This window comes from Lampetra planeri, chromosome 18, assembly GCF_965212315.1.
Source record: "Lampetra planeri chromosome 18, kcLamPlan1.2.h2, whole genome shotgun sequence".
NCBI lineage: Eukaryota > Metazoa > Chordata > Hyperoartia > Petromyzontiformes > Petromyzontidae > Lampetra > Lampetra planeri.
The window spans coordinates 7,962,852-7,990,783 of NC_136124.1; the positions used below are offsets into that span (position 1 = coordinate 7,962,852).

A 27,932-nucleotide genomic window follows, 5' to 3' on the forward strand; every position below is an offset into this window, starting at 1 on the left:
GGTCGTGTCACCGCTGCACCGCCTGTGCCGCTCGATGGCTGTGCCACCGAGTGCGGTAGCGCTGGAGCCGTCAGCAGTCCAAAGGAAGCCGACAGCCGGGGTTATTTTCATGCAAAGCACTGCACGAGCATTGCATTGCCCAGAGGTCTTAAAAACTCGGATCGAACGTGGAAAACGAACATTGAAGGAAAGGCGGCCGGGGACCACACCTGCACAACCAGAAGCGGTGGAGCATCGCTGCTTCTTTGTTCAAAACATTACGAGGCCAAACGGCGAACGTGAAAACTGGAATTGTTTTTACATGAAAGCTGGGTTCCTGTCACTTTGTCGATATTGCCCTGGCGCCCACCGAGAAATACCCACTGCAGCGAAATGTGTTGTACTGTGTGTCTATGCTCCAGCGTCTGCGCCCTGCGGCTTCGCCAACCCGCGCCGACTGGCGTGGTGAAGCATGGTCAGTTAACCTCCCTGACCCCCACGACCCCCACGAACCCCACGACCCGCACGACCCCCACGGCGGCGTGGGGAGGGGCGGCGCCCTTATCCAGCTGGTAGGACAGGTTTGATAATGAAGTCAAAAAGATTTCACAGCACACAAAGCTGTGCACCGCAGCATTGCATTTGCAAAACCTCACAGCCTCACCCAGACCACCAGCTCAAAAGAACTGAATGTGTGGTTCACTTTGACATTCAGACCACCGACTCAGAGAGTTTGTTTCCAGCCTCTGTCGCTTGTTCTCCACATCTGAATGATCGAGTCAAAGCGACAGTCGGTTAGCGAACCAAAGCCACCCCCCCTGCACGCATCAACGCACAAATGCACGCGCGCGTGCACACACCCGCACGCGCACAGACACGCGGACACGTGCGCCTCCGCTGATTAGAGAAGGGGGTCTAACCAACAGCGCAAGATGTCGCTGCCAAAGCTCTGGATCTCTAACGCCATGCGCCACAAACACCCACCACTCACCGCTGCGCTGCTCCCAGGAATTACTGCTATCTTGCTCCTAGCAGCTGTTCGCATAGACAAAGACCACCCGGGTAGCCTACCATAGCCTTTTGGGACATGTGCTGTTCGCGAGCACCTACGAAGGCCGGTGCATTGCGCAAGCTGGTGGCATGGCTAAGCACCACGCCCGGCCACCTTTGTCTTCCCGGTGCTGGTGTTTACACACCGCGCCGTTTCATGGTACTCATTTTAGCCCGAGGCCCAGAACACGTTTGGATATCACTCACCACTGATGTTAGCTATGGCCGAGCGGTGCGCTAACCACCGTGCCACCGGTCGAACACGCATTCCGAAGCTGCTGTGAGGGCCGGGGGAGCTGCCACTTTTACAGCCAGGAGCCTTTGCTCTGTGCACACATTGCACTTTCTTTATTGAACTCGCGTCGGTGCGGCTGTGTTCAAGGGCAGAACTTTTCGCTTTGCATATCACTCACGCGCCGCTCAATTTCCCAGCCCGCATACCTCAAGGTGAGGTGCTCCGAGGCATTCGACAATGAGGAAGAGACGGATATCTCTCCCCCTCTCTCTCTCTGGGGCACAAGTTAAACTTCCCACTTTCTTCTCCATCTAAGCCAGGAGTCCAATTACTGCTCGGGGTTTTTCTCTCTCTGCGAGCTTCCATTCCGTGCCCCCCTTCTCCAGTGCCATCCACCGGACTCGTATCTCGTCCCGTCTCGCCGTCGGGGTCTCCCGCGGCCCTGCTCATCACAACGTCTGCGTCTCTTCCCAACGCGCGCATCTCGCCCGTCTGAAGCAGGGGTGGGCAACCTGCGTCCTGTGGTGGGCCTCGCGGTGGCCTCGTCTCGGTGCGTCCAGGGGCGAAGGAGGGCCGCCCCTGTGGCCCACCGACCCGTCCAGGCTGCCCATCACTGCTCTAAAGATTCGCATCCCTTGCCGTGTTGACAATACAAGTGAAGCCTGGTGCGGATCCAACTTCTTCATTCTACCTCCTTTGCATAAACCTCCCCGAAGTGGTATTATTGTACATTTCTCGCGGCATTTAAACAGAGTGTATACATGGACACTGGATGGATGTATGGGTCGATGAGCCGATCTATGACCGTGACTCATCTGCCGCAGGATGAAAGCAAACAGCAGAACTCCACTCTGCGTCTCCGCGCACGCAAACACAGATCTCAGTTTGTAGCCCATCGGCCTCTCGGGTTTTCAGGCCAACATTATCCAGCAGCAGCAGCGTTTGTTTAAAGCAAGCAAACTCTGGATCGGATTCGACCTCCAGGGTCTCATCAGCAGAGGCCTTGCTAAACAACCCCAAAAGGGGTGAAGAGGGGAAAAGGCAAACACGAGCCCCATCGCGGCTCGCTCGCGGTTCACTCCGCGGCCGGCCGTGTTGATCTCGGAGGAAACGTGACGATGGCACCGCCGCTATATTTCCAGCAGGATAACGTACACAATGCAAGAACAAACTGAAACCTCTTGCAGGCAATCGTGTCTGCGTGAACCACACACAGTTGTGGTGAGCACGAACACACAAATAAACACGCTCTGGTAGAATATGCATTGTCTTTGAAACTGATTGGTCCACAAGAGAGGCTCTAAAGAAGGCTGTCTCTGTTGTGGACCAATCAGTTTAAAAGAAAAATGCATATACTACCAGAGCACGTTTTTTGTTTGCATGTTCACCACAAGTATGTGGTTAATGCAGACATGATTCCTTGAAAAAGGTTTTAGTTTGATGTTTTAACATCTTAACGCCGGTTTTATTGCCAGAAAGGGTAAAACCTTTTGTTATATTTTGATACTGGCAAGGGAGGTGCCATGATATAACGTACACAGTGTGTGTGGGAGTGCGTGCGTGGGTCTAACAGTAAGTGGGGAGCGGTAGTGTTGCGGTTCGCACTCTGCGCTACGAACCCGGCGACCAGCGTTCGATTTCCGCTCAGGGCCAACACCGGTGACGATTATCTGAACCGGTCCTGGGCCACCTCTAGGTCGACTTATCCTCAAATGAGTACCCGGACGCAGTGTGTAAACATGTCACTGGGGAGACAAAGGCGGCCGGGCGTGGTGCTGGCCACGGACACCCTCGTGTGCCGTGCCGGGCTTCAAAAGGTGCTCGCTAACAGCACTTGCCCCGACAGTCCGTTAGGGTTGTACGGGGGATCTTTGTCTCACAGTAAAACCTCGAGGCGGCCAGGGAAAACGGCGCCTGCTTCACATCGAAGCGCGCTGGTAGCGCTCTTCCGTGATGGCGCGCGGTACCCGAAAAAAAATCTGTCGTTCCTGCTTTCTCGAGGAAAGGTAACCTCGCCGAGGCGACTCCGGGGCCTTGCACGGATCCCGGAGGGAAACGCGGAAACTTTACACGCGACACTCGCGGGCCCAAAGTTTTGGCGGGTCACTCGCCGTCGAGTTCTCACCGCAAAAGCCAGGCCGGCGCGCCCGCGTGCACTCGGTCCGCGCGAGCGCCACGGCGGGGGCCACAGTTCTTTTACGGGCCTCCAGTTAAATGTTCTTCATTCCAATTGGCATGGTTTTTTTTCCATTGAATCCCATTGCAAGCAAAAAGTGTCGGCGATGAAGGAGAAAAAGTGTAATAGCGTGTAAGAGCATTCGCATACCAAGATTTTCCAACATCTGCCAAATTACTTCGAAAGCGTACAGTAAGTTTTTACTACACCGGCACATCATTCCAACCGACGGGGGTTTATTCTAGAATATAAACCCTTACGTTGCTCCTGCGTATTACGGCTGCCAAGACACTAACTACGCCGTGTTTGCGACGGCTTTACGATGACACGAGACGTGAACCATTACAAATAATTTGATTGCAATTGGATGACGTCAAGCGTTGCTGCTATCAGCAACTCGTGGGCCAAAGGTCTTGGGACTATTATTTGCTCTGCGCACTCGCGGACGCATGCACGTACGCACGTACGCACGCACGCCAGCCGCACACGCCTGGACGCACGCCTGGACGCCTGGCTGCCTGCCGAGCAAACGGACACTGCTCCCAATAGAAAGCTCCGTGCGCCCACTGCGATCGCATCATCTGCATATAAATAGGGGCCTCACCTCCAAGCAAATTAACAGCGGCTCCTCGTGCCGGGTGGCGAGCAAACTGCGGGGGCGCGTAGCCAACGCAGGGAGACCGTAGCAATCGCACGCACGCGCCGTTAAAAAGGTAGAGGCGCAGCCCTGCAACTGCCCGCTCACACCACCGCCGCCGCCGCAGGAAGGGCCTCCGCTAAATGGTGAAGGCCTCCACGCGAGGCTCCCTCCAGGGAGGCGTATCCGCCAGCAGTGGCGTGAGAAGGCAATTGCAGAGGCTGCACCTCTGCCTTTTAAGCGAGCTCGCATGGGCCCCACTCGAGAGTATTTGGTTGCACTGTTAGAATGGGCAGTACGTCCTGGAAGAAGTGAGAGTGCCCACACTTTGCCCCATCGCACGAGACCTGCCGATCAACTGCCGAGTGGACAGATGCGGTGGGACGGGGGGGGTGGGAATTTGAGAAACCGCCCCCATTGTATCAGCTGCTGCGTAGGGAGATCAAAACGGGAGACCCCAGGAGTCTGACATATCATGAGCGTTCACCCCCCCCTCCCCACGAACCCCCCCCGCCCCCACCCCCACCCACTCGGCAATGTCGTTCAAATTCACGAATCGCTTCTTGTCTAGGCCTCTTCGAGGACTCACGAGGAGAAGTCCTGCGAAGGGACCTCTCCTCCGTCCTGACACGCGGGGGCACACCGCTCTCCGTGCGAGATTTCCCAACGGACCCTTCATCCCGTGACACGGACGCGGCGCGCCGTTCACAATTCGGCTCCCAAAGAAGCTCCCAGCACGCGGAGCGAAACGTCGGACATCGCGCCGACGACGCGCGATGGGAGACGGAGAGACACTCACCCGGAATTTGAGAATGCGCGTCCTCGCGCCGTGGCCCCACTGCCTGCGCCACGCCATCTTCTGCAAAACAGCGACAAACGAAGGACTTAGGGGGCGCGGAGCGAGAGGCGTGACGGGCGGCCGTCGCGCGCTCACGACGGGGACGGCGCACGCCGTACGCCAACGTCGTCAAACGACACGGACGTCGCATAATGTCTGCCACGCACCACCGAGAGTGTGCGGCCACGCCATGCCGATGAGCACAAGTGGTGTGTGGCCCCCCGTGGTTTCTATTCGCCGGATGCAACCCAAGCTTGTGAGGTCATTCAGAGGCATGACAAGATACTCTAGGATGAACAACGATCGTTTCAGAAAAGTTTAAATATTAAAAAAGGAAGCAGCCCAACGCTAAGTTGGGGTGCAATTGAGAAAATGTCTTGAGACATCTTTTGAGAATTTCCATTAAAAAGCGTAAGATAATGATGATTATTAAAGATGACGATGATTGAAGATGATGCTAATTATAAGTGTGATGGTGCCGGGCAAACAGCATCGCCATGTGGCCCTAGTTGGCAGAGTTGGTACGATTATTCCCAGAAGAGCTGACGGCACAGTACGGTGTGTGTGTGTCCGCTGTGTATAGAACAAGGGGCCATCCATTAAGCACGTACGCAAAAATCTGTCAAAACTTGACCCCTCTCCCCCACCCCCGAATCCTAGAGAACGGCCGATATTTAATCCATGCATAAACGATCAAAGATTAATAATATTAACGTGTTTAATGATGCTATGTACATTGTCAGTAGACTCCCCATACGCAAGCGTACACATTTGGGTTAACCCCCCCTCCCCCTTCCATGCGTACGTACTGAATGGATGGCCCCCAACCAAAATAATTGACAATCCTTTATCAATCTACTGCTGGATGAAGGCTTTCCCACACCTTTCGCTCATGCGAACCGTTTGGCCGTACTTCACCACACTGTTCGGTGCGCGTTGGTGCATGGTGAGACCCAGGGCCGGTTAAGATCTCTCTCGCCACCGGCGTTAGCTATGGCCGGGAATAAAACTCCGCTCACCGGGAGCGTAGTGCAGCTCATTAACCGCTGCACCACCTGATGCATCCACGTGCGTGTGTGTCTGCACACAGAAGCAGCTTTGCACGAGCACAACCCGAGGGAGCGTGGCCAGCTGTACCAGCACGGCGTGCTCGTCTCCATGGCTACCCTTGGCCTTCCCCCACCAGTGGAATGTAAGCCTGCGTCAACTAGATCAGAACCGTGCTCATAAAAGGTGTGCTTATTTTCAGCTTCTATTCTATACAAGAGAAAATTCTCGACTGACCGCAGCAGTTTTACTCTTTTACGCCGGGAGAAACCAAAAATAAATAAAAGGCAAAGGTGCAGCCCTTGCAATGGCCTGCTCGGGCCACTGCTGACGGAAGGGTCTCCACGAGAGGGAGCACTAGACAGCCCCTCTAGAGGGTGTTTGGCCTACTCTTACACGCCGGCCCAGCCGTCTCGGAAGGTGATGGGAGTACCTACACTTTACCCCACCGTGGACGGGCCCGCCGATCGACCGCGGCGAACCCATTCACACCGCTGGGTGCGAGCACGTGGAGGGGAGTTAATCAACTTGGAGATGTAATCGAACCGGCGGCCTCTGGGTTCCAAGCCCCACGTGCCGACGACCTCGCCACGGCGCCGGCTTCCCTGTGAAGATGAAACCCAGGCGGAGGCGACTGCCAGGTTCGCTTTCGGTGCGGGGGTTTTATTTGCACCTCGGAGTGGGACGCACGTCGGGCCGCGCGGCTCGGCGAGTGATCAATGGCTTGCGCGTGCACCCACTCGGACTTAATTATCCACGCAGTAGCGCCGGTGGCTTGCACGGGGGGCCAGCTGGCCCCGACGCGTGATTGAAAGTCGGAGTCGATTTGATTCCCGGCTCATCGCACGCGCGTGCGGCGAGGCACGTCGAGTAGTGGCGTATCGTTAGAGAACGGAAGTGCGGTAATGAAGCCATTAGAGCCGTTCCTCCGTACGAACGTACATTAGCGATGAACAAAAACAAACCTCGCAAACATATACAATGCCATTTCACTCCTTCACCGAAACATTACAGAAGCAATGTTTGGATGTTATACAGCGCGATGAAATTGGTTCTTTTATGAGTCTCACTGACGTGCCGTTTTGGGACATTTACGGTGTGTAAATCCCCAGAACGATGCACGCGTAGCGTTTTGTTATTATCCGTTCTGCGTCTCCGTTGCCGTCAATTCGACCGTCTGTCCTGTGCCACCACAGTGTATACTAGCCCATCATTCATCTGGGGTCGATAGACGAACAGGGCAATCGTGATTGCCCTGTTAAGAGACTCGCCCCGTCATAGGCATGTGGAAAATCCACCACTGGTTCAAGGCTATGAACAGGATATCAGCACTGATGCCTTAAAGCTCACGAGAGCAGGAAATCACTCTGACTTGACGGTGTACACACAAGAGGTGAGAGCATTCGGCTCTCTGACTCATCCGACAAAGTACGAAAACTGGGCAATGGTGCGACATTGCAGAGGATCCAACCAGGTCCTCTGTATTTTCGTATCGCGAGTCGAGCACGAAGCGGGGACGCTTTAAATCAACGACAAAATCCAGCTGTTCACAAAAGTGTTGAAGGGGAGGACCAGGGACAGATCTTTCTGAAAAAGGGCCGGTTCCAGCCAAATTGGGACATTTGGCATCGCTTACCACCAGAGGTGTGGACTCGAGTCATGTGACTTGGACTCGAGTCAGACTCGAGTCATGAATTTGATGACTTGCGACTCGACTTGGACTTGCATAACAATGACTTTGTCCCACCTATGAGATGTGGACTCGAGTCATGTGACTTGGACTCGAGTCAGACTCGAGTCATGAATTTGATGACTTGCGACTCGACTTGGACTTGCATAACAATGACTTTGTCCCACCTCTGCTTACCACACCCGGGATGGTTACAGGCACCTGCATCTCGGCCCAGAGAAAGCCGCACGGATAAAAATGTTAAGGTACAGGCGCAGCCCTGCAATAGTTCACTAATGCCACTGCTGGCGGAAGAACCTCCACTCTAGAGGGAGCTCCAGAGGGTAATATGTCTACTCTTCCACACTGATCAGATGTGTTGGAAACGGTGGAAGTACCCACACTTTACTCCACCACATACGATCTGATCGACCGAATGTGGCGTACCCAATTATGAATACATTTGCCCATTGCTTCTATGGAATCGAACGGGTGACCTCTCGATTGCAAGGGCAATGCACGGACCATTACAGTGCCGTGGCAGCTCCACACAGTGATGAGCAGCGCCGAACACGCGGTGCCGTTCAGCCTCGGGCGTCGTGGAAATGTGGACAAAATTATCCAGCCCACTCCCCCCTTTAATAAAAACAATTCTCATCAAAGCGCGGCGCTATAAATCGAGAGTCTGCCAGTAGGCGGGTGATGTTGCTACACCGTTTTACCCAATTACGTAATTAAACCGAGTGGTTTTTATCGAATTTAGCAACTTTGGACCGTGACACCGGCACGCATGGCCTACTGCTCTTTATAATAAAAAAAAACATTACCGGATTTCGAACGTCCGTTGTGAAGCAAATGGTGCGTAGCAATAGTAGTATTTTAGGGCCGATACTCTCGCAGTATTGACCAGGCCGGCCGCCGGGCTCCAACCCCAAACCCCTTCAAGGAGCGGCGAGCGCGCTTCCGCCTCTGGGCCGCGTTGCCGCCCAATTTCCCGTTCGCCGGCGCTCACTTGGGACCAATCACCATTGCCTCCGTTCCGATCTCGCGCGATTCAATTACGGCACAACTAATGTCTGGCAAAGAGTCAACATCGTTAACAAACGGTTTTTTTCCCCATTTTGTTTCTATAATTCCCAGTTGTATAATTTAAGCGAAGGGGAAAAAGAAAATCCCATTAAGTTAAATAAATTAAAGTGTCAAGGGGACATTCACGTGAAACATGAACAAATCGTTGCTGATATATAATCGGCAAAGCGTTACTGCAGATCCACAAGGGCCCAGGCTGTGCGGCAGCTCTGTGCAATCCTCAACAGGCCGAGGGACGACTCCCGAAACAACGACAAGTGCCGCCGTTCACAACAGGACGTATTCTGGGCTGGATTGAAATTCACTTGGGAGAGGTGGCAATGGGGTGGCTCAGGGCTCAACGAGACACCGAGCCGGCACTGCTGCCTAGACGCTGTACCTGAATCTGGGTTTCAGCCACAACGTGATTGAACCGGGTTCTCAAGCGGAGCGAGTTGGCGGTCTCAGCCAAGCCACCGGCGACCCGCAGATTTATAAAACAGACCCACAGACTTGCGCAGACTTACGCAGACTTGCACAGAGACACAGACTGATGTAGATATTCACAGACGACTTACACAGAGACCCACAAACTCACAGGGAATTAGATGTGATTAAGCAAAGAGTACATTAATTAGTTAATGGTCTCAGCCCAGTCACTCATGACTGCACATAAATCCCATGATATTACATTTTGTATTCACTTAATTTGGCAATCCATTCCAGCTCTGGGAATTAAGAATGTCAATGTAGCAATACAAATTGGACATGAAAATAATCAGTCAATTTTTGCATGAAATCGTGACCTTGAATCGTGACCCCAAATCGTGACGCCGAATCGTGACATTTCACAGAGCGCAGAACAGTTACGTAGCAGCGCAGAACCGTGCGGCGGTAAGAATATGCACAATGCGAATCACGCCGCGGATGTTTGTTCCACCACATCTCAGGCCCCCAGAGCAGCATCACCCACGCAAGAGGACAACGACGACTTCCTGGCTGTGGACTCTGCCCTCAATTCATCTCCAGGCGCTGAGCACCGCGGAGGCAATCAACCCGAACCTACAAATGCGCTCTGCCGCGGAATTCACGAGCAGGGCGGCCTTCACACTTCCTTGAAGCAAAAATGTCAGCGTCAACACTTTCTCTCTCTCTCTCTCCCTTCTCTTCTTTTCCTCTCCTCCTCCTTCCCTCTGTTTGTGTTTTTAACGTGCGCTCGCAGTCGCTGTTTACACACGAGGTCTGGCCAGGCGGCGCTGTGTATTAGTCAGGGTCAAACGGTCAAGCCAGGGTGATTTCCTGCTGCTCAAATGAGCAACGAGGCGGTGCTCACCTCCTGTTTACAGCCCTGAGCCAGTGGTGAAAATTCCCCATACAGTGAGGGAAACAAATATTTGATCCCCTGCTGATTTTGTACGTTTGCCCACTGACAAAAAATAGATCAGTCTATAATTGTAATGGTAGGTTTATTTGAACAGTGAGAGACAGAATAACAACAACAAAATCCAGAAAAAAGCAGGTCAAAAATGTTATAAATTGATTTGCATTTTAATGAGGGAAATAAGTATTTGACCCCTCTGTAACTACGGTGGGAGAAAGTCTAGTCATGGGACAACCACTGGTTGACTTCCCCACGAGGTGGAAGTCGTTTCATTGACCCTTTGGAGACGATGGGCTGAGTCGACCACCAATCAGGATTTGCACTCGCAACCTTTCCGATTGCGAGCCGCTCGCTCTCGCGCCGTGGCACCCGGTGGGATGAACACCTTCAATCAACTGGTTGGGGTGGCTCGGTGGCACGGGGACTCGGCTCCGAACGACACGTTTGCTAATTCCAATCCTGCCCAGGGGTCACTCACCCTTGTTACGCATTGTAGCGGTGGCTATCACTCCACTGCTAGACGAAGACCTGTCCACGACACGTCGTTCACGGCAACTGTTTCACCGCGACATGCACCACGTGGGTCAGCGGCGGCCCCCGCGAATTTGCGGAGCTAACGTCAGCACCACGTTGTGGTGATGAAACTCACTAAGGCACAACATGAAACACGTGCTTACTGATACAAAAAACACGAACGTACGACATGAAACACGCGCCTTACTGACGCCGCGTTGACTAGAGCTATGGGACATGTGATCCTCTCTGTGTAGTGTGGCCTGAGTAACCTTGGGGGGCGCAGGGGTTGGAAGGTCGTGGGAATAGGGTGGGGGCGGTGGAGGGGGGGGGGAGGGCACGTGGGCCAAGCGTGTCGACTGGGGGGCCACCGCAACGGCACCAAAACGCTGAGAGCCACTGGGCTAAAGGGTTAAATCCAATGAACGGGCAACAGAAACGACCACGAGGAGGCCAGCAGTCACATGCACAGAATGCCATAAAGACACCCTGGTCAAGGTTGGCCACAGTTTCGTGTGCAAACAAAGACAAGGCTCCCCCCGTGTAGCATTAACAGGCCATTGGGGCAAGTGCTGTTAGCGAGTAGCACCTATGAAGGCCGAAACGGCACACGAGGGGGGTGGGTTGTCAACACCTCACCTTTGTCTCTGCAGCAGCGATGCTTACACACCGCACCAGGTACTAATTTGAGGCTGAGTCAACCGTGGGGAGACCCATGACCGGTTCAGATAATTATCACTGGCGTTGGCCTTGAGCGGGGATCGAACTCGTGTCGCTCCGTTTTTAGAGCAGCGCGATAACCACTGTGCCACCGCTCCCCACTCACACACACATGCACAAACACACCCACATGCACAAAGACAAAGATCCCCCGTATAGCCATAACAAACTGTAGGGCCAAGTTCTGTTAGCGAGCACCTATGAAGGCCGGAACGGTACACGAGGGAGTGGGTGACCAGCACCACGCCCGACCGCCTTTGTCTTCCCAGTGGCGATGTTTACACACCACACCAGGTACTCATTTGAGGCCGAGTTGACTTAGGGGAGACCCAGGACCAGTTCAGATAATCGTCACTGGTGTTGGCCGTGAGCGGGAATCGAACCCGGGTTGCCAGGCTCATAGCGCAGAGCGCTAACCGCTATAACAACAACCGCCATTCGCCACTAAGTGGCGGTGACGTCACCACGACGCTTGTGCCAGGCTATGTGCACCTTGAGGCCACGTGAAGTGTCGAACGCCCGCTACACTACCGCACCCACACACAAACCACACACACACACACATGCGGAACGCACACAACACACTGAATTTAGCTCCCATTGGGACGGTAACGTTGGGCCACTGAACACCCGGTCACTGGCTAGAGCCACGAAACCACAAGTTCTGCTATTTAATTTGCGTAAATATTCTTTTTGCTTCTGTTTACCGACTGTTCTGTCAGAATACGCTGACGTTTTCTGACTTTTGGCAGATGTGTCAGAAATAGATCAGTTATTCCCACATCATGCAAAAACACATTTTGAGCTACGATGTAATATTTTTCAGCGTTGGCCGTTAAGACCCATTTGTTTCCCCTGTGTTTTAAAGGAAAAGCTGGGTGGGTGGGTGTGTGTTTTTTTTGTGTGACCAGATTTTCCACTGGGGAGCACACAGGTGGTGCATCCGCCAGTCATCTCAGCCAGAAACACCCATAACCACCTTGGGTCTGTCCCGTGACTTCCTGCTCGCAGCCAGCCTTCCACACTTAACGTGACCTCCAAGTGGACCTCGCATGGCACAAGCGCCGTGGTGACGTTGCCACCACTTTCGGTGGCTGTTGTTGTTGTGACCAGATTTGTATCACGATGTTGGCACCGTGCACAGGTTGGTGGTTAATTCTTACGTTCCAGAGCTTCTGATAATCTATAGAATAGGGTACACATCACCTCCACGGACTTACGTGCGGTGTTGCAAGATATTTTACGGCGAGTCAAATTCTCATATATTTTTTACCGTGTCCAACACAGCGTATCTTTTAATTACCGTTTTATTTGCCGATCCATACATAACTAACACGAGCTCACGCTTTGGGCTTTTATAGATGGCCATCAATATAATAGCAGGAGACCCCTCAAACTTAATTTACAGCCAGCAGTGCCCGGAGAGAGATAGGGGTCGTTGGAAATGATGGGGCTTTACAAGCAAATAAAACCAGCAGGCGCCGCGGGCTCTGGGCGCTTGTGCACCCACCTGCCCTCGCTCGAAAGGATTTCGCTCGCTCGCGACGACGACGACGATGGCGGCGGCTCCACTCGGCTTTACCAAGCGCCCCGTCGGCGATTCCCTACGGTACTAATTTCGCCCAACTGGTCGTTACGCACAGGCATAGTAAACACGAGCGTCGATTAAACCATTAAGAGTCCTACATTTCGTACCGGGCGGAAAGGAATTTGGAGCAATTTAAATCCCTCCGTGGCCGATAAGATAGGTACCCGCTTTAGAGTAAGTCGTGCTTTTCACCACCATTGACCTTGATCATTCCAATGCTGGATGAAGGTCTGGCGATGCAACAATCAACCTATGAGCTGCACGCGGGCGGATTTCATCGCTCCAGCTCATCGTGGCGGACGTCCTCTCAGCAGCGTCCACTCGGATTGGACTGCCACTCCGTCGTTAGTCTCCACCCGCGGCCGGTCGCCCCTTCCAGCGACGTGCCCTGCCAAATAACTCTTATTGACGGCCACGATGACACCTGAACGCCACATGTTTCTCTTTCTGGCTCCCAATGGCTCAGACACCAGGACGCCCTGGTCATAGGAACGTGGAAATGCCACTACTGGCTTGGGGCTGTAAGCAGCAGATGAGCAGCACCACCACCACCACCGTCACCTTGGTGGGAGCAGCTCTGGGGTTTCGTGGCGAGGCGTGGTGAGGCGTGGTGAGACGTGGTGAGACGTGGTGAGACGTGGTGAGAAGTGGTGAGGCGTGGTGAGGCGTGGTGAAAGGCGTCACCGGTCCTTCCACTGCAACTCTACTCGCAGCCGCACCAGGACTGTTGCTGGCACATTCGAATCTTATAGATCAAATATAAACCCACACGATGAGTCCGATTCACATTATTTTTTAGGTGGATTGATCGGCCAAATGAGTGTTTGGGGTTGTGCTTTTAATTGTAGAGTGCCCTGGGGGATGCTCTGAGTAGGTTTCAAACGACCCATAGGAAATGTGTAGAAAGCACTCAGACTTTATGTATCGTGCAAAAAACCATCAGCCGTTCCTGTGCAAGTGCATCGTGCCCCTCTTGACTTTGGGCACCATTAAGCCAAGTTGAGCAAATGTGACCGACAGGATCGGTGATAAAGAGACGGACAACTGTGGATCAGATTCATCCTTGTTCAGACTCATCCGTACAGTCTGCCTCTGGGAACTATGCTCTGCGTGCAGAGAACTATACCAGAAGCAAAGGGTTCCTGCATTGTTGTACAGGGTGATCCACAGATACTCTTACATAGCCCACTAAAATAACACTGAGAAACTAACAGAAAAAAACTGGTTTAGTTTCAAAGCCTCCACACGTCTCCCACCAATCTGAAATGCACTTATTACACCGTGTAGCACTCACCGTAGGCTACCGAGCCATCCCAGTCACAATATCCAATCAGAAGTTGAGAAAAAAAGTGCGATGGGGTCATTAGAAATCGGTGGGGTATCTAGAAACGGATCACCCTGTATAACGGACTTTGACGATAACGACGACACCACGAGGACCGTCGCGCCCGCCTCACCTGCTGCATTTTCTCCAGGTCGAGGCTGGGCCTGGCCGCCTGCTCCCAGCCCGGCCTCAGTCGCTTGCACGGCGACAAATATTGCTGCTGCTGCTGGTGGTGGAGAGTCTGCTGCGATCGGCCGCCGCCACGCACTGCGTCGCACGCGCCGTCCTGCTCGTTCTGCTGGATCGGCCTGAAGGCGCTGGGGTGCTCGCACCCGGGGTCCTGCTCGGCCTGCGGAGGCAGCGGTCCGAAGATGGCACCGCTGCCGCAGCCGCCGGTCCCCGCGTCGACGCACAGCGCCTTCACCTCGTCGTCGCTCGAGCAAATGTCCACGGGGGCGCGCTTGCGCTTCTCGGGCAGCGACTGGGGCCGCTGGACCGTGCCGCACCCGCACCGGTCGGTGAACGGCGCCGGCGCTGCCACCGCCGCCGCCGCAGGAGGTCGCTCGGGGTCGTCTTCGCAGCCGGGACGCTCCGGTGCCGAGCTGGTCCGCGAGACCGCGCGGAATTCCCACTGATGGTGCACGGCCTGCGCCACTCCCGTTCCGCCGCACCGCCGGTGCTCTGCACGCGCACGTGGCCGGACGACATCGTCAGTCCGCGCCGATGACTTTGCCGTGGGTATAAAGTACATTCAATTAAATAGTCAGGGTTTTTTTTTTCTGCAAGCAATGTTGATAAACCAGTTCCCATGGCTTCGGCACACAGAAACACAAAGTGCTGCCACTATAAGATAAATCATTCCCACCATGTCCGTGTATTCGCAATGACAATGTATCCAGCTCAGAGCGCTGCTGAGCCACCTCACTCGAACGGGCGGAACAAGCGATAATATTATTACCATCCCGTGCTCGAACGTCCAAACAACTGTAAATGTTGAAGCGGTTAAGCTGAGAGAGTGCTACACTTGTAAGGTGAAGCCAAGGAATGTTTTAAACCCCAAACACACACACATATATGCCTGCAAAACAAACCATGACCACAAAGGCAATGATATGCCTCGCCTACCGCTGGCACACAGTACCACGGTGAAATGGAGATCTGTCAAGGGTTCCGCCTCCAATTTACCTTATATAACCAGCTGGGATGAGTGTGGGAACTGCTTGAAGGCTGCATCCAGGGTTAGGCCAGGGTTAGGCCTGTGCCCTGACGCTGGTGGCAAAACTTGCGGCCCCGTGGGGTCGGTCACCAAAAACTCGAGTGGCCAAACCAAAAAGGAGCAGCCAAGGAAACGCCTCCCACCTCTTCTCCCCACAACCACTCCTGGTATCGCAATCATTGTGTGCTCCCCTCACCCCCCTCTCGGTACGTTCCACTCACTGGCACTTGGCAAACACACAAGGGTATTTTGTCTTTTTATTTTTAGAGTTCAGGGAAACACTGAACACAACACCAGGCAGTTGTAGCAGGTTTGCACGCACGTGCGGTGCACCTCCCCTGATGGCTCATCCTGTGGCCTACGGCAGTGCACGCGGCGCTCTTGTACCAACATTCGTTATTCAAGCCAAGCCAGCTAGAGCCTATTGAGACCGAAAGGGCTCCGTTGCAATGGGGACCTAGCTAAGACTGCACATCGGGTAAAACCATCACAACTAGCAAGCCAAACACTAGCGATCACAAACCTGATATCAACATGACCTGAAACGGTCAACAATGCACAACAATTAACAATAAAGTAACGACCGACAACACATTCACAATAAACAATGCATTAGCAATCAACAATTACAGCAACGCATTCACAATGAACAATGCATTAGCAACCAATACACATTCTACAATATAATTAAAGAACAATTTCATCATAGTGAGTGACCAAGCAACTAACATAATTTCAATTAATCAGTGACTGGCAAGGATTACCTTGCAAACGCAAGGGAGACGCAACGCTATTCGACGCGCGAGGAGCGTGGTGACAGACGGCAGAGTGAATCGACTCGTGGTGCAGGAACGCGAAGGATTGCGGCTCCGGCGACGCTTTCATCCAGCAGTGGATAGATGCCGGCCCGCGAGGACGATGGCGCATGCCGCCGCGTTTAGGTGTAGCGTCGCGCGTGCCAGCCACGTGCACCATCGCGGTACCTTTGTCGATGAGGGCCAGCTCCTGATTTTCATCCTCCGAGTCCTGAGTCTCATCTTCGTCGCTGGAGGAGCACGTCACCTGCACAAAAGCAGCGCCACCAACCCGTCTCTCTCTCAAAGTCCAACAAAATCCACTGGCAAGCCGATCGCCCCCTCTTCCGCCACCCTCGCGTCGAGAAAAATCGACTTTCCTGAACGCTCGGAACGCCAACTCCCAACCCCCCCCCCCACCTTCCCGATTCTCGCTTTGGCGAACGTTTCCTTTAGCCCCCTCGACGTTTGGCGATAACGCGCCAACGTTTCCATTACCAACGCTGGGGCAAAGTGCCAGGGCGACAGGGCCCCCCCCCCCCCCGCTTTGGCCGTTGCCTCAAAGACGTCAACATGGCTCTTTTCAAGCGTGTGCGTGCATGCGTGGCGGGGACAAGCTGCAATCCCAATTCAAGAGTGCCAATCGCTCCTCAAGGGAACTGGCCAAACATCCCAAATGCAGGACTCTACCGAAAAGGAGATATTGTGCGCCCCCAGTCATGCTTTCATTGTTATTGTTAGTAATCAAATGTTTTCATTTTATAGCGTCTGTCATCTTGGTGACCTTAGTCCCTGTTGTAAATGAGACCTATCCTTGCGCTCTTCAGTTTTCACACGGTTAAACAAATCAACGTGCCTGGACTCCTCCAACATTAGCCGTCGTGTACGAGTTGTTTTGTGGTCGTGCGGGAGAGGGCAGGTAGCCAAGGGAGCCTATAAACGCCGCTCAAGGGGGAGGGTGCAGCACGTGAGTTGCCCCCCCTCGTCCAAAGGTTGTGGGAGCAGCTGCCTCCTCCTCCAGCCTCCACATTCTCACTCCCATCAGCGTAACCCCCAGAAGGTTCCAGCAGACTGACCAACAGCAAGGAACATTTGCATCCCTGCAGCAAAATCAAAACGTGTTTTATCGTCGTTTTGGTTATTTGATTAGGAGGCAGCAGCAGCAGCAGCAACAACACGCCCGGCACATAGAGCTGTGCTTGCTGGCTCTCGCTGCGTAAGAGGTGGCACACTGCTCACACCGGGTCACTGGTGAGCCACTCCGCGTGGTGGTCGATTATCCGGGTTGCGGATTACCCACACGCGAGCCAGTTCTATAACCAGCTGCTCCTCGCTCACCGAGGGCCTGCGACTCGGTGCCCGCAAACACGTGGGCAAGTAAAGCGATAACTTTTTAATTGGCAATAAAAACAGAGCATGCATTTTGCGTCTTCACCCCTGTTCTATGCAGCCAAACAATACATATCTATTCAGGCCAAATTTATGTAATAGTTGGATCCATAATAGGTTTTTTGGGTTAGATCACGTAAATAAATGTGTTGTTAAAACCCACCACCACCCGACACAGCCAACTAGTAAGGGTTGTCACGGACACAGAACATGCCAATTCGTCACTAGTACAGCACACCGGTGTGTTGGAGAGCCAAGCCACAACATTTACAATCAGTTTCATGATCGTGTCTGATTTATTCGGGCCAAACCAAGCCCCCGCACACCTTCCCCCCCCCCCGGAGATAACTGAGAATTGATCGTACAATGCAGTATCTCAAATTTGACCCACGGGGTCGAGCAGTTGTAGGTGAAAAAAAAGCCTTTTTGGAAACTCAATGAATGGGACAATGATGTCGACACCGCCACGCCTGTGTGTGTGGGCTGTAGAGGCGCGCTCAGTGTGTGCGCGCGTGCTGTGTGCGTCTACAACTCACAGCAATGGGCCACGGTACAGTGCACGGAGTAAGTAAGCCTGCAGAAGTATCTGTGTTTTGTCACGAGCGCTTCAACACATTCACGTGCCGAGCGTGGCTGGTTTTGTACAGCACCAGTTTGGGTCTACAAAGAAATGGCACGGTCATGGCAGGGCAATAAATTACGAGCCGCGGGAAAGAAAATAACCGTGTGTACATTGGGTGGTTGAAGAATGTTTTTTTTACATTCAATTGTCCAAAGTTTAATGTTCGGCTCTGTGGAGGCCTGTCTTAGCGTCAAGTTTTACACAAGCGGAAGGGTGAAGGAAGCTCCTACGCACGTGTACAGCCCACTTTGTCAAGCCACTGCTGGATGAGGCCCCCCTCCACCACCCCCGCCCACGGTGGGAGTTATTTGACCGGTCACACTGCCTGGTGCGGGTTGGTGAAGGCTGTGCGCAGCACAGAACAACAACAAGTGGGTTTTTGCTCCATTGGCCTCTGCGGAAAGTCCAGTAACACAACTCTGCAGCCACTGTTGATCATCTGGGAATCACCCATCCAAGCAATGTCCAGGCACAACCCGGCTGAGCTTCCCAGGTCTGGCGAGATTGAGCCATATGGTCACACACACACACTAAATTCTTATGCAGAATAACAATTATTCAGTGAATGCTGTAATCATGCCACTCCAACGTCCCGACGCACCTGTCTCAAGGTAAGCCAAAAACCTAAATGTCTCTGCTCGAACAAGCTTGGGGAAGTGCTCACGTTCACCGACAGACCCTAAATGAGTGGGTGGAAATTCCACGTGTATATGGCGAGTGCCAGACAATAGACGGCACTTCCCACAAACATGGCACCATTTTATTTACCACGACGGAGCCGCAGTGCGATGAGCCGAGTCGGCCTGCAAGCAGGATATGAGCTCGCAAACTTCCGACTGTGAGTCACCGGCTCTAATCATGGCGCCACACACCACGTGTAGCCACCCACCAGCCGCTTATTGACGTTCATAAACAGGGGTGGGATAGTCGCTGATCCTGTTATCCGTGTATGTCCATGGAAATATAATCCTGATATCCGCAAAGTAATCCGCAGACAAAAATCACAGGTAATTAAATCAACTTGCTACCATGCCTGGGTCACTCCGCTTATCTGTAAACAAAAAAAGAATGCGGATTTAGTGCTTTCCGAGACCACATTTGGATAACTTATCCAAAAATAAACGAGACATGGGATTAATTTGCTAACACATCTGGGCCACTCTGCTAATCCGCGAATAAAAAAAAACGCATTCTAGGAAAAAAGTTATCTGTCAACGGATAACGGGATTTGTCCAGACACCAGTCCCATTCGCTGGCCCCCGCTCCCAAACTTTTGGCACTACGATTTGGCAGCAGTTCCACGGGAGGGGACCCTGGTTGGCGTTACCTTGGCGGAGCCAGGCCATGGCTCGCTCAGCGACTGAGCCCGAAGCCTCTTGGTGAGCACCCGGAGCATCGCGCCGGTGCCGTGACCCCCGCGTAGGGGTCACGGGGTCACGAGGTGAGCGTCGTGTCCACACAGGATGATGATGATGATGTTCGGGCGAGGTGTCCTCCTCGTGTCGTCCCTTCGCACATGAGTGCAGCCCTGCACCCCCGGCCCGCTTCCTGTAACGGGCATCATCAGAGCAATGTCACGCAAGGACAAAAGATACAGGCGGATGGACACACGTGGGGAGTGAGACAGCGACATGGCCACACGCGTACGGATGGAGACACAACCGGGCGGTCTTGTCGACACCGTGTTTGCCCATAGAAGTACACACAGCCACGAGCACAAGCGATACGCACAACTATCACGGCAGGGAACACAAAGGCGCGGGGGTGGGCACAATAACTAGAGACACACACACACGCAGGGATGCTCTGCACGGATAGCGAGGGTTTCCTGGGATTATGATTACAAAACAAGACGGATGATGTACACGCACGCACGCAGTCAGGGCGGAACTCATAAACACACAAGTAGGGCACACACAGAGAAGACAAACACCATTGTGTAAGTTACAACAACAAGGGTGTCAAACGCAGAGTTCGAGAGACACAAAGGGGCACGAGTAGATAGACAACAAGGCAGACATGGGAGACACGCAGAGGTGCACATTTGCCAAGGGAGAGAGACAAACGTGGAGAGACACACACGACACACACGCAGACACAGACACTCAAGAGACTGACAGCAAGACAGAGAGACACAGCAAGACAGAAAAACACAGGAAAACGCGCATATACTCAGGCACAAAGATTGTCAAAAGAGACACACACGGACACCGCCACCAGGGCAAAGACACTCAGACACAAACACACACGAGACGCCGATACTTCGAGACAAAAGAGAAAGACACACACACGAAGATACAGCTAACAACGCAGAGATACTGTCTAGGCACACATACACACATACACAGACACACAGGCACACAAAGACAAACGCACAGACACGAAGACAAACACAGACACAAAGAAACACACACAGACACACGCAGAGACAGACGTGGACACACACACAGGCATACGGAGAGCGGAGACACGGAAACCCAGACACAGAGAGAGAGACACATACACAGAGAAGCACCACAGAGACACATAGAGAGACACAGACGTAGACACAAAGACACACAGAGAGAGAGAGAGACGCACCCTGGACACAGCCTCCAGGCCGGACTCGTTGTAATGGCCACGGCGCGAGAGGATAGTGGCAGCAGCAGCAACTGCTGCTACAGCAGCAGCAAGAAGAGCAGCAGCAGGATGATGATGAAGAGGAGGAGGAGAGAGGATACGAGCAGAGACGAGGGGAGCTCAGAGACAGAGAGAGAGACGCAGACGAGAGGGGTGGGAGTGAGACGCCGCCTTTGTGAGCGGGCGGTGTTGGGAGGGGAGAGAGAGAGAGGAAGAGGAGGAGGAGGGGACGCAACCAACTCTCGCGATACGCAGAGCACTGGCGACGGGCGGACTACCGCATTCATTATTAAACTATATACATGCACCCAATGTGATGATGTACATGCACACCGCAACACGTGTAGCCGGCGTGCCACGTGCAGCGGGCGCGTGACGCTGTACATACCGCGCGGATGATGAGCACGAGTATACATGCACGCACGCAGGTGATACATACACGCAACACACGTGTAGCATACATGCCAACGCACATCCTGTGTTCATGCACGCGCGACATTGACTCTACACACGGCCTGCGTGCCTGATATACTCACACATACGTGCAACCAAATATTCATGAAGTCATGTCTGTATGTGTATTATACATGCACGTATAATGCATGATGTACACACATTCACTCCATAAAGATAGCATGTATAAGTCGTACATTATATACATGCTGTATTCTGTATTATGCACAAACTATACAGAGCGCGTCATGGCGCAAACAACACGCTGTACAGTGTATGCCACTTCCTACAATATTTGAGAGCTCAAAAATGTAAACACAATTGGTTTTCACATTTTAAATCTGATCTAACACCTTTCGTCACCTCCAGATACAAACTTTCGCAGGCCTAACTAGCTTCGAAAACACAGCGGTCAAACATTCTCGACGAATAATATGTATTTATTGGACTCAAATGTGTGTTGGATGCAATGAGAATTTTTTTTTTATTGTATTCGGTTCAGCAATATATGGACCACGTTTCAGCTTCCTAGCCCTTCTAGAATATCATCATCATAAATTACTCCAATGCCCCAGTCATCATCGCAGTCATTTACATTTGATACGTAGACTGTGTTGCATATGCAATTGACGTACCGATCAAGCCACACACATACGTGCTGTCAACCGATTGAATGCAAGTCAAACGAGGAGGCAAGGGCAGCATTGGCAAGGTCACGTACGGGCGTGGCCATGCCACGTGCGTGCGACTAAACTCAAAGCCAAACTTGAACCTGGACCTCACCCAAAGCGAGTCGCCTGTCAACTTGAAACCCGAAGCCCCCACCACGGCAAGACTCACCTGGCCTGGCCACCCAGGCTTGCTGGAGGCTTGCGACGAATTGCCCACAATCTAGAAAGCCCGCAAAACTTTTCACGCTTCAATAAATCGATTCTCGTTTGTCTTTGTGTTATAGCGAGCACTGTCCGCCTCCCAGTGTCCGTCTTCACCGTGCCCGTTTGTACTGCCTGACTCCTTCTGCCTGACTCGTTTGTGCTGGTTGTCTAGTTTGTGCTGTCTGTCTCGTTCTGCCTGGCTCGTTTGTGCTGTTTGTTCTGTATCTCGTTTGTGCTGTCTGTCTCGTTCTGTCTGGCTCGTTTGCACTGTTCGTCGTCTCGGTAGGACTGCCTACCACAGTGTCTCGGTCTTATTTCTACACAACAGCCTGCATTATATTTTTGTAATACAATTCGCATGCATGTCAAATCATATAACTCCTATTGTCACGGAAACAGAACACGCCGATTCGTTACAGCACACATCAAAATGTTGTGGACAATGTTGTTGACATGTGGATTTGCTCTCCAACACACCGGTGTGCTGTACTAGTAATGAATTGGCATGTTCTGTGTACGTGACAAATCTTACCAATTGGCTGTGTCGGGTGGTGGCGGGTTTCACGACACATTTACATTTTACGCGATCTAACAAAAAAAACCCTCTATTATGGATGATATTGGTCGTGAAAGCTTTTGTGTTAAGCAATTTTAATACAGATATGGCCAACAATAGAATAGCCTATACATCATTGCGAGAGTGGGAACACTTCTACTCCGAGCTGCACAAACTACACTAAGAGCCCTTGCCTACACAACCTACCCAGCAGCATTTCTGTAACGGCTCACACGCCCTTGCTGATGCACCTTCAAAAGTAGAAACCGGCCTGAGGATCTGCCGCTCAAAACCAATCCTGCTTGAAAAAAACATTTCCCCCCGCAATAAGCGTCGGCTGATGGTCCTACAACGGCTTAGTCGTTCTTGTGGTGGCGACGAAGAAGGCCGATGGACACGTTTGTCGATCCTGCGAGATCGTCTCGGGTTTCATTTGCGGCCCCCAAAGTGCGATGCCAACTCCGCATTGGTGGCGCCAGGTGCGACCATTCTCCACGGAGTGCCCCTCCTCGTCACCCACGCATCCATCCATCATCACGCGTCGTCCCAACCGACTGCCAGGCTCAGATGTAATGCTCCATGTTCATCTTATTAGGCAAGCGGCTGATCGATACTGTGTGTTGTGCGCTTGTACTATTAAGGCCGTGATGAATGACTCCTGGGCTAAAAAAAATGTCGAGTCAGGAAGTGTGAGGTCATTTATGCGGGGGTCATTCTTCTTCTCTCTCTCTTTCTCTCACGACAGTGCAGTGTATTGGTGTTGCATTCTTGTCGCACCCGCCGTGTAGCTGCTCCCATTGTCATGCACGAGCTCTCATTGAAAAGCCACGAGCAAGCAGGGGCCGTCTCTGTGACTCCACTGCTGGATGAGTGAGCGCCTCTCCACGCCGTGAGGGCTGTCGGGGTTAATTGACCGGACGTAACCTCCGCTGGTCTGTGTGGGCGACGCGCAGAGATGCACTGCCCTCTGCTGTCCAAAACGTAACCCCGTAGCCTATAGCACCTGTTGTGCATTGCAGCTGCCCTTCCAAAGCACTATCCAGAAATGGCTCCGAGCAGGTGATGCGAAAGGTCTGACAACATGCCAAACAACAACCCGAAAAACACAACTCAGCAGCGACAACCCACTCGGTAGAATTGACAAAGAGATGAAAGCACATGAACAATTGTGCATTCTCTATTCGGGACTCGAGAGTTTAAGTAGCAGAGTCAAAATATGAATCACAATAATGCCCTCTATCCAGGGAAGACTTTGAGTCTCGCGACTTTTTTTTTGCGGGATTGTGCTTGATGAGGATTTGCGTGTGGGTAACAAAAAATGGAGTATCCAGAGAAAGTTCATACATCTGAGTGAGTAGCACCCAAAGATCTGCAGAGATGATGTTATCGCATTACATCCATTTGCTGTACCGCCATCTTTCACTCACCGCAAAGCCGAGCCGGTTTTGGTGGTTCCGCAGAGTTTGTACGATCCGTCAAGCCTTGCCTCCACAGTGTCTGCGATTGAACACAAGGCAGAGTGCCCTGCTAGAACGGCGCAGTCGCCACGTTCCTTCATGAAAAAACAAGAATAGGTGTTTTTTTACCCTTTCTGGCAATAAAACAGGTGGTGTGAAGATGTTCAACACACAAAATAGAAACCTTTTGCAAGGAATCACGTCTGCATTAGCTACACGTACTTGTGGTGAACATGCAAACAACGTCTTCTTGGTTCTTTCGGTAAAGTCACGTAGAAGGGAAATAATAAAATAATAAAAATTAAACATAATATAATAATTATCACGACGTTTCGGCCACAACGCAAGCAGCCATCCTCAGGTGAAGAACAGGTCTGTCGGAAAGAAACGTCGTGAGAATTATTTTATTATGTTTTATTTTTATTATTTTATTATTTCCCTTCTACGTGACTTTACCGAAAGAACCAAGAAGATGAATTCCTGCAGTCACGAAAGCTTTAAATCGAAATTTAAATGCAAACAATGCTCTGATAATGCAGTGAAACTGATTGGCCTACTCCAGAGACCGACTTCTTTATGGCCTTGTCTGGCCAGTGTCGGACCATAGAACACCGCAATACGAACAAGACAAAGACGATGCACTATCAGAGCATCTTTCGTTCACGGTGACTAGCTATATTATACTGTACATGCTCTGATAGTGCCTCGTCTTTGTGCTGTTCGCCTTTTGGCGTCCTCTGGTCTTACACTTGTGAGACCAGGCCCTAAAGAAGGCTGTCTGGTGTAGGCCAATAAGTTTCAAAGACAATGTTTTTATCAGAGCATAATCTTGACCTAAAGCTTTCGTGACTGCAGGAATAACATATTCTATGGGTCTTTCGGTAAAGCCACGTAGATGGAAAAAAATTAAAAAAGATATCACGACGTTTCGATCGCAACACAAGCAATTGTCTCACCTGATGACGATTGCTTGTGTTGCGATCGAAACGTCGTGATATTTTTATTATTTTGTTATTTTTCTATCTACGTGACTTTACCGAAAGACCAAAAGAATATGAATTCCTGCAGTCACAAAAGCTTTAAGTGAAGGTGAAACTGTGTAGATCGCTCACCTGAGGGTATTCAGTGGTGAGAATTCCACGTTCCTATGGCAGGGACCGGTGTAATCCATAGGACAACCACGATTGGCTTCCCGGCAGTGCCGGGTTAAGCTAGTGTGGGACCTGTAGCAAATGTTATAAAGGAGCCCTAAATTAAAAACAACATAAAATATTAAAACACACATTTGTAATTTGAATAGTAAAGAATTGGACGATTTTTGACCCCCCCCCTCCCATCGTCACACGGCGTCACAAAAAGTCAGCCCCCCCCCTCAAATATGACGTCACAAAGCTCTGCCCCCCCCCAAAAAAAAACATGCTTCAAATCGCTTTAAACTATTGTCATTGTAGTGCGTATTTAATGTGGCGCTGCAATCTGATGTTGTAGGAGAACACATGTATTAAAAAGTCTATTTAATTAAGTAGAACGTGTTGTTTATATTTATTTAAAGTTGCGCATTTTGATGTGACGTCACATTTCTCACCCCCCCCCCCCTCGTCACACATCGTCACAAATGTCTGACCCCCCCCCCCCAGGTGCGTAACGTCATTTATGGACGGCCCCTAATACGACAAATCGCTAACCTTAACCACCCAGTCGTTCATAAAAGTTGAAGGCGGTATAGTACTATAGTAATAGAGTAAGTGCAGAATCGCTGAACTGGAATCGATAGCTTGAAAGCATTTAGCGCGGGGCCCTTGAAAGTACGGGGCCCGTAGCATATCTAGCTACTTTTGCTACGAGGATAATTCGGCACTGCTTCCCGGTAGTGTACACATCATGAACTTACAGCCCCTTTGACAATCCCTTGGTGCATGAAGGCCTCCACTCGCCATATTGGACATGAAGGATTCTAGATTTGAAGCTTTCGTGACTGCAAGGATTCATATTGTTAGGTTTTTTCGGTAAAGTGACGTAGGTAAAAAATTAATAAAAGTAAAATAAAATAAAAATCACGACGTTTCGGAGGCAACACAAGCTTCCGTCTTGTGTTGCCTCCGAAACGTCGTCATTTTTATTTTATTTTTATTTTACTTTTATTAATTTCATTTTTTTACCTACGCGACTTTACCGAAAAACCCTATCACTTGATACAGCTATCGTGCTGTGACGGTTCCACCTGAAGACGGAAGCTTGTGTTGCCTCCGAAACGTCGTGATTTTTATTTTATTTTTATTTTACTTTTATTAATTAGAATTTTTTACCTACGTGACTTTACCGACAAAACCTAAGGACATGAAGGATCTTTTACCATACTTCACCAGGTGCATCAAGTGTGGGCTGGCGAAGGTGTGGAAGAGGCAGGATCAGTTCGAATATCACTCTGATGTTGGCCGTGGCCGGGATCGTGCAGTGCGCTCAGCGCTGTGCCACGACTCCAACCCTATTACATATTAGTCCCTTAATATTTAGTCCGAGGGAATGTAAAACGAGGAGATGGAGCGATGGAATCAGCTCATGTACAGGTGCCCGATGAATTACCCCATCGCTGGATCATGAGGGTGGTGTTGGCGGCGGCTGGGGGAGGCCTTCATCCACCAGTGGATTGACCATGGCTGATGATAATAATGCGAATACATTTTCACGAGAAAAGATTGTGGCAGTAGCAGCAGCAGCCAAATAGTGTGGCTGTGACTCTGGGTAAAGCCAGCAGTGGGTGTGGCAGCCAGCAGGTGGAGACATCCCCCAGGCTATAAAACATTTCCACTTAAACATTTGTACGTTTTTTTTCAGAAATCAGATTAAAACTAAAACTTGAGAGCCGCTTCGACAGATATTATCCCTAAAGAGGGGTCGCGCGGGAACACTGATGGGTGTTTATACTCGGCTGGTTCAAGTATAAACACTCATCATTGGAGTTGGCCAAACATCCAAATATAGGACTGTAGAGCTTGGGGGGGTGTTTGGTGCCGGTTCTGGCTGCCTTTCTATTGTTCCGTGGCTGTGCGCGTTACGCATTCTGTAGCCGCGTTTAGATAGTGCTGTATTCGTGACAAGCGCTTTATAAAATATCACGCTATTGTTGTCTGATGTTCTTAATGAGGATGAAGTTGGGCTCAACCTGCTGTCGCTGACATCGACTCATACCTGTCAACCCATACGGTTTACCCGTGTTCTTGTATAGCGAAATTGAGTTTTCAGTTCCATACGGCGTACAGCCGTTTCATTACGGGCAAAAAAATGTGTCTATTTGTTTGTGTTTCACGTCCTTGTGATGGGACTTTGTAGGATGAACGTTGAGATTTATAAGGGGTACGGGGTGACCAATAAAGTCTGAATTGGTCTGTAATAAGGCAGGGACTGATAAGGGGTTGCCAGGTATGTCGACTGGTGTGTGATCAATAAAGCTGACTTACTGGCTTACTAAATAACTTCACAAAAAGTTATACATTCATTTGGTGAAACGTATGGCTCTACAATTCCGAAATCACCACTTTCTATGACAAGAGGAAAGGAAGGACTCACTTGCCATTAGAAACGTTCCAAATTCAAATCCTGATCGAGGGTCAACTTCAGCACATAATTTCCTCAGGGGCCGATAAAATGACTACCGCTTTGCGGGAAAACAACGGTGATTATTCTTTCGACAGAATGACCCTTGCCATATAAATGCGCACTTCCCAC

The 27,932-nt window shown here is 51.4% G+C and overlaps 1 protein-coding gene across 8 annotated transcripts in view; it reads right to left on the reverse strand.

Moving 5' to 3' along the window:
• LOC144723595 (uncharacterized) overlaps positions 1-21,128 on the reverse strand; it is a 128,352-nt gene extending 107,224 nt beyond the window's left edge. For 5 of the 8 annotated variants that reach the window (XR_013586232.1, XR_013586233.1, XM_078602453.1 and 2 more), the window contains exons 1-5: positions 20,827-21,127; positions 19,574-19,794; positions 16,425-16,503; positions 14,359-14,906; positions 4,877-4,936 (exon numbers count right to left, since the gene is read on the reverse strand). Coding sequence is in view for 5 of the 8 variants with exons in the window: in XM_078602453.1 (XP_078458579.1) it covers positions 4,877-4,936; positions 14,359-14,906; positions 16,425-16,503; positions 19,574-19,642 (756 nt within the window). In the remaining 3 variants the exon portion in view is untranslated. Of the gene's footprint in view, positions 1-4,876; positions 4,937-14,358; positions 14,907-16,424; positions 16,504-19,573; positions 19,795-20,826 lie in introns of all 8 variants that reach the window. The other 3 variants (XM_078602456.1, XM_078602455.1, XR_013586230.1) reach the window with 2 other exon arrangements.
• Positions 21,129-27,932: the final 6,804 nt, after the last annotated feature.